Source organism: Ambystoma mexicanum, chromosome 6q (genome assembly GCF_040938575.1).
Source record: "Ambystoma mexicanum isolate Mex_15411 chromosome 6q, UKY_AmexF1_1, whole genome shotgun sequence".
Lineage (NCBI taxonomy): Eukaryota > Metazoa > Chordata > Amphibia > Caudata > Ambystomatidae > Ambystoma > Ambystoma mexicanum.
The window spans coordinates 696,880,568-696,893,386 of NC_090937.1; the positions used below are offsets into that span (position 1 = coordinate 696,880,568).

Below are 12,819 nucleotides of genomic sequence, written 5' to 3' on the forward strand. Positions count from 1 at the left end.
CGACTGTGTGCTGGTAGGTGCCTGTGGCCAGGAAGTGGAGTACAGACACCACCTTCAGTAGGGGTGGGATGGCGGTTGGGCTATCTATCATGCTGACAAGGTCAGCGTGTGTCATGTCCACAATGGCGGTTATGGTGTCCCGGTCCAAACGGTAGAGGGTGTGGATCTGCTCAGCAGTGAGGTTGAACGGATGAGCTCGGAGGCGTGGGATTGCAGGCTGCCTGCGTGGTGGTAGTGGCTGTGCTGGTGGGCCTTGCTGGCCCTGCCTTGCCCTCCTCCTCCTGCGTCTCCTCTGTGCGGCCGGTTGTTGTAGTAGTTGGTGTTCGTCTTCTTCTTGAAGTTGTAGTACTTGCAGTGCTATCAGGTCCCCCAGGGCCAACATCGCTAGTCCTGCCGGTAGCATTTTGTAGTGGGTGTGGTTGTGGGAGGGGGTTGGGTGTGCAATTTATGTGTTTTCAGGCTGTATAGCCTCCACCTGTGGTGATTCATTCCACCTGTGCCAGCTGCAATCCCCTTTGGGCGAGCACGTCCCGCACACAACGCTGCAATGTGACGCATGGCATCTTGCTATTATAATCATGTATTTAATCCCGATGGCAGTGAAATATTGGTTTATATGTTCATTCTGCTATGGTCCCATTGTTTCACATACTATCTTTGCAGTCGCGAACAAATTTGTGAAGGGTCAGTGGAATGTAGTACTCGATTAACGCTGGACCCTCATGCAGCACTGTACCGAGGTTCACCGACGGGCGGGGCGTCCCATTTGTGAGTGAAGCCAGTTGCCATTTTCACACACTGCCGCACTACATGGATGAATTTGTGATTTCAAGCGGTCACAGATGCCTTATCGACGTGATGTTGCAAATGAGGAATTCGAAGGACAGCGCTTTCGGTTTTCAGCTAGCGGCGAGGAGACGCCCACAGGTCTGACTGCAAATATAACGTTCTATTGTTTAATGTCCTTGGGACAGGGGCCATGGCGAGAATGCAATGATTGATATGAATAGTATGGGATGCGCAATAGCGTAGTGGACGATAAGGCAGGACGTTCCCAAATACATGTTACTTCACAACACTAGAATTCCGGGCTGGAGCACAGTGGATTTTGCAGACTGCATTACGCACAGACTCAATGGAAGTTTCAAATGTGATGTGAGTAAATAATCAGGCGTTTTCATACCGGGATGAGGGAATGATGTATGGATGCATGGACAGATGATTTAATTGAGAGTTTGCCATGTACATGGCTTTTCGGGATCTATCCCCTTCCCCTGCGCTATGTGATGCAGAGCTGCCATAGTGGGACCATCGTCTATCTGCCCTTGTTGAACCCTCCCTGTCTCGACGCGCCTTCAAACACTTGTGTCTATGCACGTTACGAATCCCATCAAATGGATTCTGTCTTAACAGACGCATGCACACAAACACTCGTTTGTAATAGTGTTTTCACCTCGATTTATATAGTTATGATTCGCAAGTGATTTTTGGGTGGAAATAATCCTTTTGAGTGGGCTAGCATGCATATGGCTGTGGATTTAGTGTGATCATTGAAGTGAGTAATACAAATGAAGTTCTGATGCCCATGCTATTCTTTTTCATTTCATTTGGGTGACAGGTATCTCCTCCCCTTTTGCCGCTGCCATCTGTATGCCACTCCTGCAGATGGCTTTTACTCCCGACACCTGCTGCTTCGAGTTAATCAGTGGAGCACCATTACGATCTTATGGGACGATCGCCAATGGGCCACATGCCCTTACGCAGTACTAGTGGCTAGGAGCTACATATCAGCCTTTCAGCTGGACTAGTGCCTACCTAATGGGACGGCCCTGCGGTTCTCGGCGCTTCCATGTTGCCTTTTTGAACGTGAATGTAGCCCCTGTGTACCATGAAGGAACAGGGCGTCACACAAGAAGAAGCTGGTCATTTATTGCGGATGCAGCCCACAGTAATGAAAAATATTTTGGAGTTTATGACCTAATAGCTTTATGGGCTTGGTGAATTTGATGTGCATTAAAATTTGATTATGATTTCAACCGTGTAGCGTTATTCTTTGCAAGTAATGTAGCATATTCCTATTTGTGGAGCGGTGTATTGTGAGGAGATCTGCATTGGGTTCCGGCTTCTGAGTATAGTTGCGTGGTACTGTACTGGCCGCGTTTGCCTACGAAGCCCAGTAAGGTCAGGGATGGGGCCTGCCATTATGACTGTTTTAATGATGTCATGCTCAGGGGCGGGGGATTAGCTTTTGTGTAACAGATGCCGGTCAGCCAGGTGGATTGGTGGAATGATGTGATTATCAGAAAATGGCTGGTCACAGGTGCCTGTGTTTGCGTGCGTTTCTTGGAGGGAGACTGAGGTCATGTCCATTGGAATAGCTTCTGTATTCGTGTCATCTGTGCCCTGCAGCTCCCATTGGCCCCTCTTGAGATGAGCCTGGCTGCTCAGTCACTCTGCCAACTTGTGTGGTACATGCTTATGGTTTGTTTACTGGCAAGGGTACAGGGCTGGTGCAGTCTCCCTCAGGATACTGCTTTGAATGTTGCCTTACACTGGTGTCAAGCGATGGGGGCCTGTTGTTGTTTTGTCTCATGTTTCAGTTCATATTGCTGTACTTGAACCTTCACGTGCCTGTGCTGCATCAGTACGGCAATGGTGCCATGCCAAATATGGATGGCCACTCACAAGGCACTTGGAGCCCCTACATTCATTTGTTCGTTGGCATGCATGGGTGACTTGTACATTTCACTGGTTGCATTGTGTAACTTCATTGCACCTACGAGGTGTTGTGCAATGTGGGCAGGGAGTGGTGTACAGGCACTCAGTAGGGCCATTTACGGTTGGTTCACGATGCCGTAATTCTCACCATGGCGGAATGGTACTTTCCGCCATGCTTGATGGCGTTAGGTAAATGTCCGCTAGGGTCAGCATTCGCGTACCGTTGCGCCATGGTGGTAATTACGGTTTGGCATAGCGCGCGTGCGCGTACTTGGTGCAGTTTGCGTTGGCGTTCACTACGGTGTCGCTGATGGCATCGTACTTTACGGTGACGGGTCATAATCGCACCGAGCGGTATTCGATGGCGGTATTGCATTTCCGCCATCGTTTTTCGATTTCCGCCAGGGTCGTAATGAGGGCCAATGTCTAACCGTGCACTCCTAATCCATAGTCCCCCGCAAGCCCTTCCTCCATATGCCCTCCCATGTTGCCTACTGAAACAGATGTTGGCCCTTGCCGTCCCGCCTTCCAACTCAAACTCCCAGGCATCCATAACCCTGATTAGTACTATTAATTGATTGCCTCCTACTGGCTAATAACTGGCTCAAACTGATGGCATTCTCCCCAAAACCAGTCTCACTAACTTCCTTAGGGAATTAATAACTTTCCCTGCTCTCATTGCAGGTTAGTGCCCTAATGGGAACAAAAGGGTTGTGGTTGGTTTAGTCATGCCAGCCTTTACCTTGCCCTTCTGCTCTGCATGCTACTCTTCCGCTGTCTCCTCCCCACCAACTTCATGTCCCTCCAATGCGTCACTCCTCATCTCTCCTCTCCTGCCTCCACCCATTGATGTTCACTCTCCTCCCAACCTCCTCATCTTCCTTCCAACCCTCCCACAATACTGAAACCCTCCTCTTCTTCCACCCTAGTACCCTCCTGTTGCCATACTCCTCCTCCCCCTCCTCCTCTCCCTAGTCCCCCTCACTCTATTCTTCATTCCCCTACTCCTCGTTTTCCTCCGAGCCCTACTCCATTTCCTCCCACACTACCACGGTCACCCTCCTAACACCTTACTCTGTCCTCTACACACGTCTCGCAAATGACAACACTCAAACCGTACAAACCACTATTGCTCCGAAGCCAATGCCTCACCTCTCCAAATCTCTTTTCCACATTCTGCTGCTTTTCCTTCCTCCTGCTGGTTTCTTGGTTGTGTCAACCTACTTCCCTGGCCTCACCCGATACACCCACACTGTCCTTTCCCCTGCTTATATACCCCTCCCCTGTGAGGGTTGGCTAATTGTTCCAAGCCAGCCCCCCACACCCCCCAACCCCCTTCGCCGAGCGTGTATGAGTGAATAAACGCTAAAAAGCAGGTATTAGGACTGCCCACTATTTCTGTGTGGGCTTGCCGCCCAGGAGATCTGGCGGTGCTGGGTAAACAATGTTGAAGTTTTTTTCCTAGACCCCATGGGCGGGGACTCTTTGGGTTAGTCTGGGGAACGCTTTCCCTTTCAAGTCTATGGTGGTCTATTGGATTGTCCTTCATTTCGGAGCTACCGGCAGGTTTTGCCGGTTCCGTTCTTTGTGCTGCTGCGTGGCTCCGTTCAGCGTCTCTCCCCAACCACTGTGATTGGGGTTCTGCAGTGCTGGAGCTTCGTTCCTGCAGGTAACTCTTTCGGTGCTTTCCAGTGGCTCTTTTCCTCGCCAATTGTTACTTCGTTTTTGTGCTGATTTTCTCTTTTCTCCTTAAGGTCAGCATCTGAAGTGGGAAAGGAACACTGGCCAGCATATGCTCATTTAGAGGCAAGGATGGAAACATTGCTCTGCACAGATACAAAAGGGGGGAGAGGACAGGAATTGAACAATATTTGTTGCCAGTTTAATGTGGGTTTTATCTCTTTGCTTCGCCTACCAAAAAAAAAGGAAGGTCTGCTCTCTGCACTCTATCAAAATAACAAACTAGTTCTGCACCCAGTATTATTAAATGGTTTCTATTGCTCATCTGCTTGCCTAAGGGATCCGAACTGCTACGTTTGCCACATTAAATGCTATAAGCAAATCTCCCTGGCATATTTTTCAGTAAGCTTGTTTTTTAAGTGTAGTTTATGATTTGTTGTGTGTGTAGAATATTAATATGCATATCTCTTATATATCCCCTTGTGTTCAACTTTTTCAGATCCTTCATTTGAACCATCCGTGGCCCTGGCAAGCCTTGTGCAACATATTCCCTTACAGATGATAACCGTTCTTATCAGGAGCCTGACCACAGATCCGAATGTGAAAGATGCGAGTATGACTCGAGCTCTGTGCAGGTATTTATTTCTCAGGATGGGCAGAAAGGAAAGTAGTGCAGATAGACTGAGGGAAAGCTCCATATAACAGGACTATAATCTATAATTTCTGGGAAACTGCCACATTTCCAGGTGATCTTTTTGTGGAGTTCAATGTGGGCATTTTTATAAACCCCACATTTAACCAATATGTATCTGTAAAAGTATCAGCTGTTTAGGAAGTGCTTTTTAACTCTTTTGCAATTGCTCTATGGCAAAAGGTTAAGCTGTCTAATTGCCTTCTATATTGCAACAATTCAATTTGAGTGGGTTTGTGTATTCGACCACATGCACTGGTTCTGCAGCTCAGTGGTATTTGTGAGTAATGTTGCAAGGCTTGTGCAAACCACATTTGTACAATTTTTTTTCACTCTTTGTGGATGATCAAGGAAGTTCGGAACACGCTTCAAAATAGCAATTATTGGCAATTATATCCCATGCTATTTTGCCAAATATCACTTTTTGAAGATTTGCACATTATGGTAAAGGGATAACAACATACTGTTAATGGTAAAAACGGAAATTTTCAGTCTATTACTACTTTCAAAGAACCATTCAAGTAATTTGGCTTTCAGCGCAAGACGTGTCAGAAACGGGCGCCTAAACTTTAGGGGAGGCATCCCAGAAAATGGAAGACTTGGTACCATGTGACACACGTGGCGGCGGATGCGCAGCGGGCTGAGAACCATCATGTTCACCAGGGCCGCCAAAACTTTCAATGGGCCTGTGGGTGCCGTAGGCCCCTTTCACCGTATCGTCAAAGGAGGCTGAGGGTTTGTGGTGAGAATGTGCACCCCTGTCATCTGTGGGTGGTCTCCCAGTAGCGGTGCATTCAGCATGCCTAGTGGGGCTGGGGACAGGCATTTGGGAGTTGGCCCACCAGTCAATGATATCTTCGGCCTCCCAATTGAGCCGTGGCTCCTGGAGGGATCCTCGTCTGAGGCGACCGCGCCAGCGGGAGAATGGGACTCGGCCTGCATGGCGTAGGCCTCCCACTGCTTTGTGCGCCTTCATTTAAGCGTTTTAGGCTTAAAGAATCGGCAGGCCTTGCAACTCTGCTCTTCGTGGTCACGAGGTAAGCAGTTATTACACTCCTTAGCATTGTCCCTCCATGGAAACTTCCTATTCCAGGTAGTGCAACATTTAAATGGGGTTCTCCATCATTAAGTGGAAAAAGAGAAGCCAGACCAGGGAAAGAAGAGGATTGGAAAGAAAAGGCATTATCTAAAGAGAAATGTCTAGATTCCCCACTCTCCCTACTGTAAAGGGTGAAGGCTGTCTCCAACTGTCGAGAATTCCATCGAGATTTGCAGGACAGCAAACAGGAAACGGTTGTCGATGAAATCATTGAAAGAATGCATCTAAGATGCGAAGAAAACAGCAATACATTTTAACACGATCTCTGCATGAAAGCTACCGACCAATATGGTGGAAAAAACAATCTGGGGGACCTAGCCGCGTGCGGGATCATGGGTATACTACACGTCATGATGGGGATAGTGTTAGACACACCCAGGTCGACGTCCCTTTTTTGATCTTCAAAAACAAGATGCAATACTCTGCGATTACCACTAGATGTCGGATTATATGCACAGCATGGGAATCTAAGCAGATTCAAGCACCAGAAATATGATTATGGTGAGTAATGTATTTCATATGAGTATTATAGCTGTGAAGCCCATTTCCTCTTTTCACCCACCCCTTTGCTGTACGTGAACTAACTCCTCCTTTTTGAAATAAGACACATTTACTGGTGCGGCCACAAGTTAGCGCAGGTCCTCGGGAGTTGGTAACCAAAAATTGTTTGCTTCAGAAGTAGCAGTATGATTTGACTAACAGCTACCGTTACATTTTGGGACAGCCTCAACAGACATGCTTGGTTAGCTGATTTGGAGATGGTTCCAAGATTTAGTGTTGGGGTGCATCAACACTCTGGAGTCAGAAACGTTTGGTATGCCTTCATTCAAATAAATGTAGCTTCTTTGTCTTGGGTAATACCTAGGTAAAAAAGGATTTTATTTTGTTTAAACAGTGCTTTCCATTGGTTCATTGGTATTGCCTTCTTCATGCGATCTATTAATCGCAGGCATAAATAACCAAACACCAGTGCCCGCCTAACCCCGCCCAAAACGCACAAATGTGCGTGGGGGCCGTTGTGCGAGGCCTGGAAGAGGGAAGTTTAAATGTGCGTACGTACTCTGATGCACATGCGTATGTTTGTGTGTGTATGTGAGAGGGAGGGTTGGGGCGTGCAAGTTTCTGGTAGGGAGGGGAGCGCACTGGTGTTTGGGGACAACAACCCCCTTTTAGAAAGGAAATCCTGACAGTGCGGAAGAAGGTGGGGTTGTGGGGCAGTGACGCAGTAAGTGTGTTTGGGTGGGAGGGTGAACCCTTACCGCCCAACATGGTCATAATCCCACCTTTTTGAAGGCTGCACAAATTCAGCGTTAAAAAAAAAACAGCAATTTTTTGGTGTGGCTTTCAATGAGAGGGATGATGAAATAGAACTGATGCAACTCGTATTGAAGTTTCAGGTTGTGCAAACTGAATGTAAAAGGAAGAGGCACCAATTTCTTTTTTCCTTTAAAAAGAAAATTGCTACCTATTTTTCATTGTTGCTCTGACAAACTTTAACACCTAGTTAACCAAATGCAGTATTTTTTTCCAATATATGGTGTTGGGTACGATTTTCATATTTATGATAAACCTTCCTGACCTGTGTCAACCCCAGAACTTTTTGCTTGGACTTGGTAGTTAGTTTCACTTGTCCCTAGGTGAAGGGGATTAATTTCCCCTCACCAAGTCTTTTTTTCTCTTTTTGTGGTTGACCTTTTTATGTCTCTCCATAGTGTGTGATTGGAGTTAGTTTTCTATAACTTTTGACTGACTGTAATGTAATTTCTGAGGCTTGTGGAATCTGCTTAGATCACATGCTGTGCATAGGCCGACATCTAGTGGAAGCTGCGGAGTATTACAGTTTGTTTTTCGAAACTCGAAAATGGGCGTCGACACAGGCGTGCCAGTAATACTATCCCTAGTGTGACGTCCACTGTACCCAAGATCCCTCACGCGTCTAGGATCCTCAGATTGTTTTTTTCCGCCATACTGGTCGGAAGCATCTTGCGGAGTCCCCTGGCCTTAGCCATACTTTTGCTAATTATTGAAGTTTAAAATTATTTATTGACATCCTTCCCCACCCCAACGTCGACCCTCGACACTCGACGACGGCTGGAGAAGACATCGACCGTCGGCTGCTGCACGACGGATCTGGGCCTCGGAAGGCCGCTGGCCTCGGCCCGGGCCTGGCCTCGGCCCTGCAAGTAGGGAGAGTGGGGGGTGGTACATACTCTTCACTCTTGGTATATAGGTACACCTTATATATTTCCTACACTTACCAGCCCGCTGCCTCAAGGTGCGTATGGAGGGTACCCCTTTCCAATTCTGCCCCAAGTGCAACCGCAAATACCCTTGGGTCGACAGGCACGCCACGTGCAATCTCTGCTTGCCGAGGGACCACCCCGAAGCGAACTGCAGAGCGTGTAGTAGGTTTAAGCCTAAGACACTTAAGGACCGTTCGACAAAGCGTTGGGCCCACCACGCCAGGCAGGCGGCCATGGCAGCGGAGGGCGCCTTCAGCGATGGCAGCAACGCCGTACTTTCGGACGGCGAGGGCATTACGGCGTCGAAAGACTGCCGAGCGCAGGTCCCCGACCTCGGAAGGTTGTCCGGCAGGGCGGCTATGGGGAAGACCCCCGGCGACGCAAGCGCTACACACCCTACACACACTAAGCACACTAAGTCCAACCGAACCTCGACGACGTTGACTTCTCGGAAAGAGGCACAGATAGAACGGTCCGACTCGGTGTCCTCTGGGCGCTCTCGATCGAGATCGCCTCATGACGCAAGGCAATCATCCACTCTTGCCAAGAGTGCCTCGCTCCCTAGATTAACGGAAGTTCGATTGTCGGAAGACGAAGACGACTTCCACCCCCAGGCTGCGCTCAGGAGACCGAGGCCGCAGTTAACACCAGCGAGGCCCCACGCTCGAAACACACAGATACCTCTCCCGACCCTCGACGCCAGGCGTCGAAAGTCTCTGGGGCCTCCAAGGGGCAGGGAAAACATTTTTCCACGCACGGGGAGGGGGGGAAACAGCGGAAAGCACAGCCTTCCACTCCTGTAAGACCATCCTTCCACCCTAAGCAGACAGACAAACACAAATCTACTGGGACATCAACATCCAGCAAGGGTACCCTTGATAAGTCCCCTAAGTTGCCTACTAAAGTCATACCCTGTTCCAAAGAATGGTCCAGTGAAGACATAGACAGGGTCATGTCAAGGATGTCTTCCTTGGCTGATTTTTATGACAAAAACCCAGAACATTTCCTTTCGTATGACCCTCAAGGGGCCACACCCTCAGGCTCCTCTGATCCTATCCCCCTAAGTAAAAAGGCCCGGTTCGAAAGACCTGAACCCTGCGAGGTGCAGCCTTACTCTACTCCATACTCTACTCCACACCCCAGATACCAAGGACAGCCTTTCCCTGAAGGGGACCAGGAGTTTGAAATTATGGAGGAACAAACCGGGACTGAATACTATGCGGATGATGAGGACCTGGAGGAGGTAGAAGATGAGCAGGAAATTTACAGAGTAGATTCCCCGGTAGAGAGCGAAGCCCCAGTTACCGACTCGCCAGTTGATAACCAGCCCCTCCTGAATGAAGTTCTCGCTCGCGCAGCAGAACATTTTCACATCGACACCCACGGTGTACAGGAGGAAAGGGACTTCGCAGAAGAGTTGGTGGGAGAGAGGAGGCCGGTCGCTCAGACCATCCCTATCCTTAAATCCATCCAACGTAGAATAGATCCATCCCTGGTGAATCCTAACCTCACCAGAGCCGTCAACCCCAGAGTCGAAAAACTTTTTCGGGCAGCCCAGTCTGACCCTCTTTATATAAGAGGACATCTTAAACCAGACTCCCTAGTGGTTACCAACACTCGGAAGAGGGCTGGGACACCCTTATCGTCGTCAGAAGCTTCTCCCGACAAGGAGAGCAAAAAACTGTACGGGTTTGGCAGGAAGGTAGCCTCAACGTCCGCCTACCAAGCAAGGATTGCAAACTCCACCACCCTGTTGGCAAGTTACAACTGCCATCAATGGGAAGAGGTCGCGGCGCTCATAGCCTCTGCTCCTGAACCGTTAAAGGGCCAGTTGGCTCGGATCTCGGCAGAAGGGAGAGCCGTGTCTGGTTGCATATTAAAAGCAACTTTCGACGCCGCGGACAACGCAGGAAGATTGATAGCAGAAGGTACGGTTATCAAGAGACATGCGTGGTTACGGCAGTCGGGGTTCAAAACAGAAACCCAGGCTTCATTAATAGACAAGCCGGTGGAACCCGATCTATTGTTTGGGAAAGCGGTCGAAGACGCACTTAAGAATGCCAAGGACGAATACGAGACTCTCAAATCCCTTGGCCAGCTTACCAACAAACCCCCTAACCAGAGGGGGAATAGTAATTTTCGTCGCCCACGCGGCCAAAATTCACAAAGAGGCAACTATGCCCAAGGACAGGGTACACAATGGAACAACAACCAGCAGTCTACCCAAAGTTACGGCAGGGGTAACAAGAGAGGTCGTGGAAGAGGCAGAGGCAGCCCCAACAAGGGAGGTGGCACGCCTCCACCAAAGCAGTGACGCTCAGTTCAGGGTCCCTTCTCACGCAACCCCAGTAGGGGGACGCATTTCCAACTTCACCCAGGCTTGGGAAGGGATCACCTCGGACAGATGGGTGCTGTCAACAGTGTCCACAGGATATTGTATAGAATTACTGCAGCGTCCCCGGAACCACCCTCCACGACAAAGAATACACTCCTTAGAACATCAGAAGATCCTTCTCGAGGAGATCGCCATTCTGCTAGAAAAGGACGCGATAGAACTCGTCCCAGGACACCAGGTAAACAAGGGTATCTATTCAACTTACTTCCTTGTGCCAAAGAAAGATTTGACAATGCGCCCAGTATTGGACTTACGGCCTGCCAACAAGTATGTCAAGCCCCAAAAATTCCGTATGACCACGCTACAAGAGGTAATCCCCCTCATAAAAAAGGGGGATTACATGGCAACCTTGGATATGAAAGATGCTTATTTTCATATTTCCATGCTCCCAGCGCACAGAAAATACTTGCGCTTCAAGGTGGACAGTCGCCACTACCAATTCAAGGTACTGCCCTTTGGGATAGCTTCAGCACCAAGGGTATTCACCAAGGTACTGGCGGTGGCAGCTGCACACCTACGCAGGGAGGCAATCCCAGTGTACCCTTATCTGGACGACTGGCTCATAACGGGGGAAACCCCAGGGATTTGCAGGTCAAACATTCAGAGGACCATCGACCTCCTCCACGAATTAGGCTTCTCTATCAACGAGAAGAAGTCAAGTCTGGTGCCAAGCACCTCAAAACAGTTCCTAGGAGCAATCCTAGATACTCAGAAAGGGTTGACCTTCCCTTCGGAAGAGAGAATTCGGAATATACTACTGCAAATTCCACATTATCAGTCAGGTCAACAAATAACGGTACGCAAAGCAATGCGGTTACTGGGCATGATGGCGTCATGCATTTACCTGGTCCCCCACGCGCGTCTGCGCATGCGTCCCATGCAGGAATGGTTGGCGAAACAGTGGTCTCAGGCAAGTGGTCAGTGGGACGATCTAGTGGTCGTTTCGCCAACACTCGTACAGAGCTTACACTGGTGGACAAGAGAGAATCTCGCAAGGGGAAAACCCTTTTACGATCCCGAAGTACAGGCAGTGGTGACTACAGATGCATGCCTAACTGGGTGGGGAGCTCACCATCTCCACCACACAGCTCAGGGTCTCTGGTCTCACTCAGTAGCCAAGAACCACATCAACCTGCTAGAGCTTCTGGCAGTATTCCGAGCGCTTCAGGCGTTCGAGCCCCATCTGCTAAACTTGTCGGTGCAGATCCGGACGGACAGCACGACAGCCATGTTCTATCTGAACAAACAAGGAGGGACTCGTTCGCCAAATCTGTCCAAGCTTGCCCAGAAAATCTGGATATGGGCACTCAGACAGAACATCTTCCTGTCATCACAACATGTTCCAGGGGAGCTCAATTCCCTAGCGGATGCCCTAAGCAGAGACTCCCTTCCAGAAGAACACGAATGGGTCCTTCATAGAGATATCGTAGAAGATCTCTTCTATCAGTGGGGTTTCCCCACTATAGACCTATTCGCCACAAGCGAAAACAAACAATGCCCAGGATTTGCATCCAGGTTCCCCCAGCCAGACTCCCAAGGGAACGCCCTGTGGATGAACTGGTCAGGGATGTTTGCGTACGCTTTTCCACCAACTCCTCTCATCAGGAAGGTGGTGTACAAGATGAACAAGGAATCGATGACGCTCATCCTAGTTGCTCCCATGTGGGCGAGACAACCATGGTTTCCACACCTACGCAGGATGGCGGTGTGCGAGCCCATCAAACTCCCAGCCTGGTACAACCTACTGTCCCAGCAACAAGGTCAAACAGTGCACCAGAAACCCAACTCGATGAACCTGGCAGCATGGCTCCTGAGGTCATAGAGTTTGGCCATCTCAATTTACCACAGAGGTATATGGACATCCTAAAAGAATCCAGGAAACCAAACACAAGGCACTGTTACTTTGACAAGTGGAAGAGATTCGTTATTTGGTGCCAGAATAAACAAATCAACCCGGTTGATTGCACTCCTTCTAACGTTGTAATATACATGC

The 12,819-nt window shown here is 49.1% G+C and overlaps 1 protein-coding gene across 2 annotated transcripts in view; it reads left to right on the forward strand.

Annotated features, from left to right (window-relative positions):
- The window catches only part of USP38 (ubiquitin specific peptidase 38), an 839,905-nt gene that overhangs the window by 101,254 nt on the left and 725,832 nt on the right, over window positions 1-12,819 (forward strand). For both annotated transcript variants that reach the window (XM_069631202.1, XM_069631201.1), the window contains exon 2: window positions 4,898-5,033. In XM_069631202.1, coding sequence (XP_069487303.1) covers window positions 4,898-5,033 — 136 coding nt within the window. The remainder of the gene's footprint in view (window positions 1-4,897; window positions 5,034-12,819) is intronic.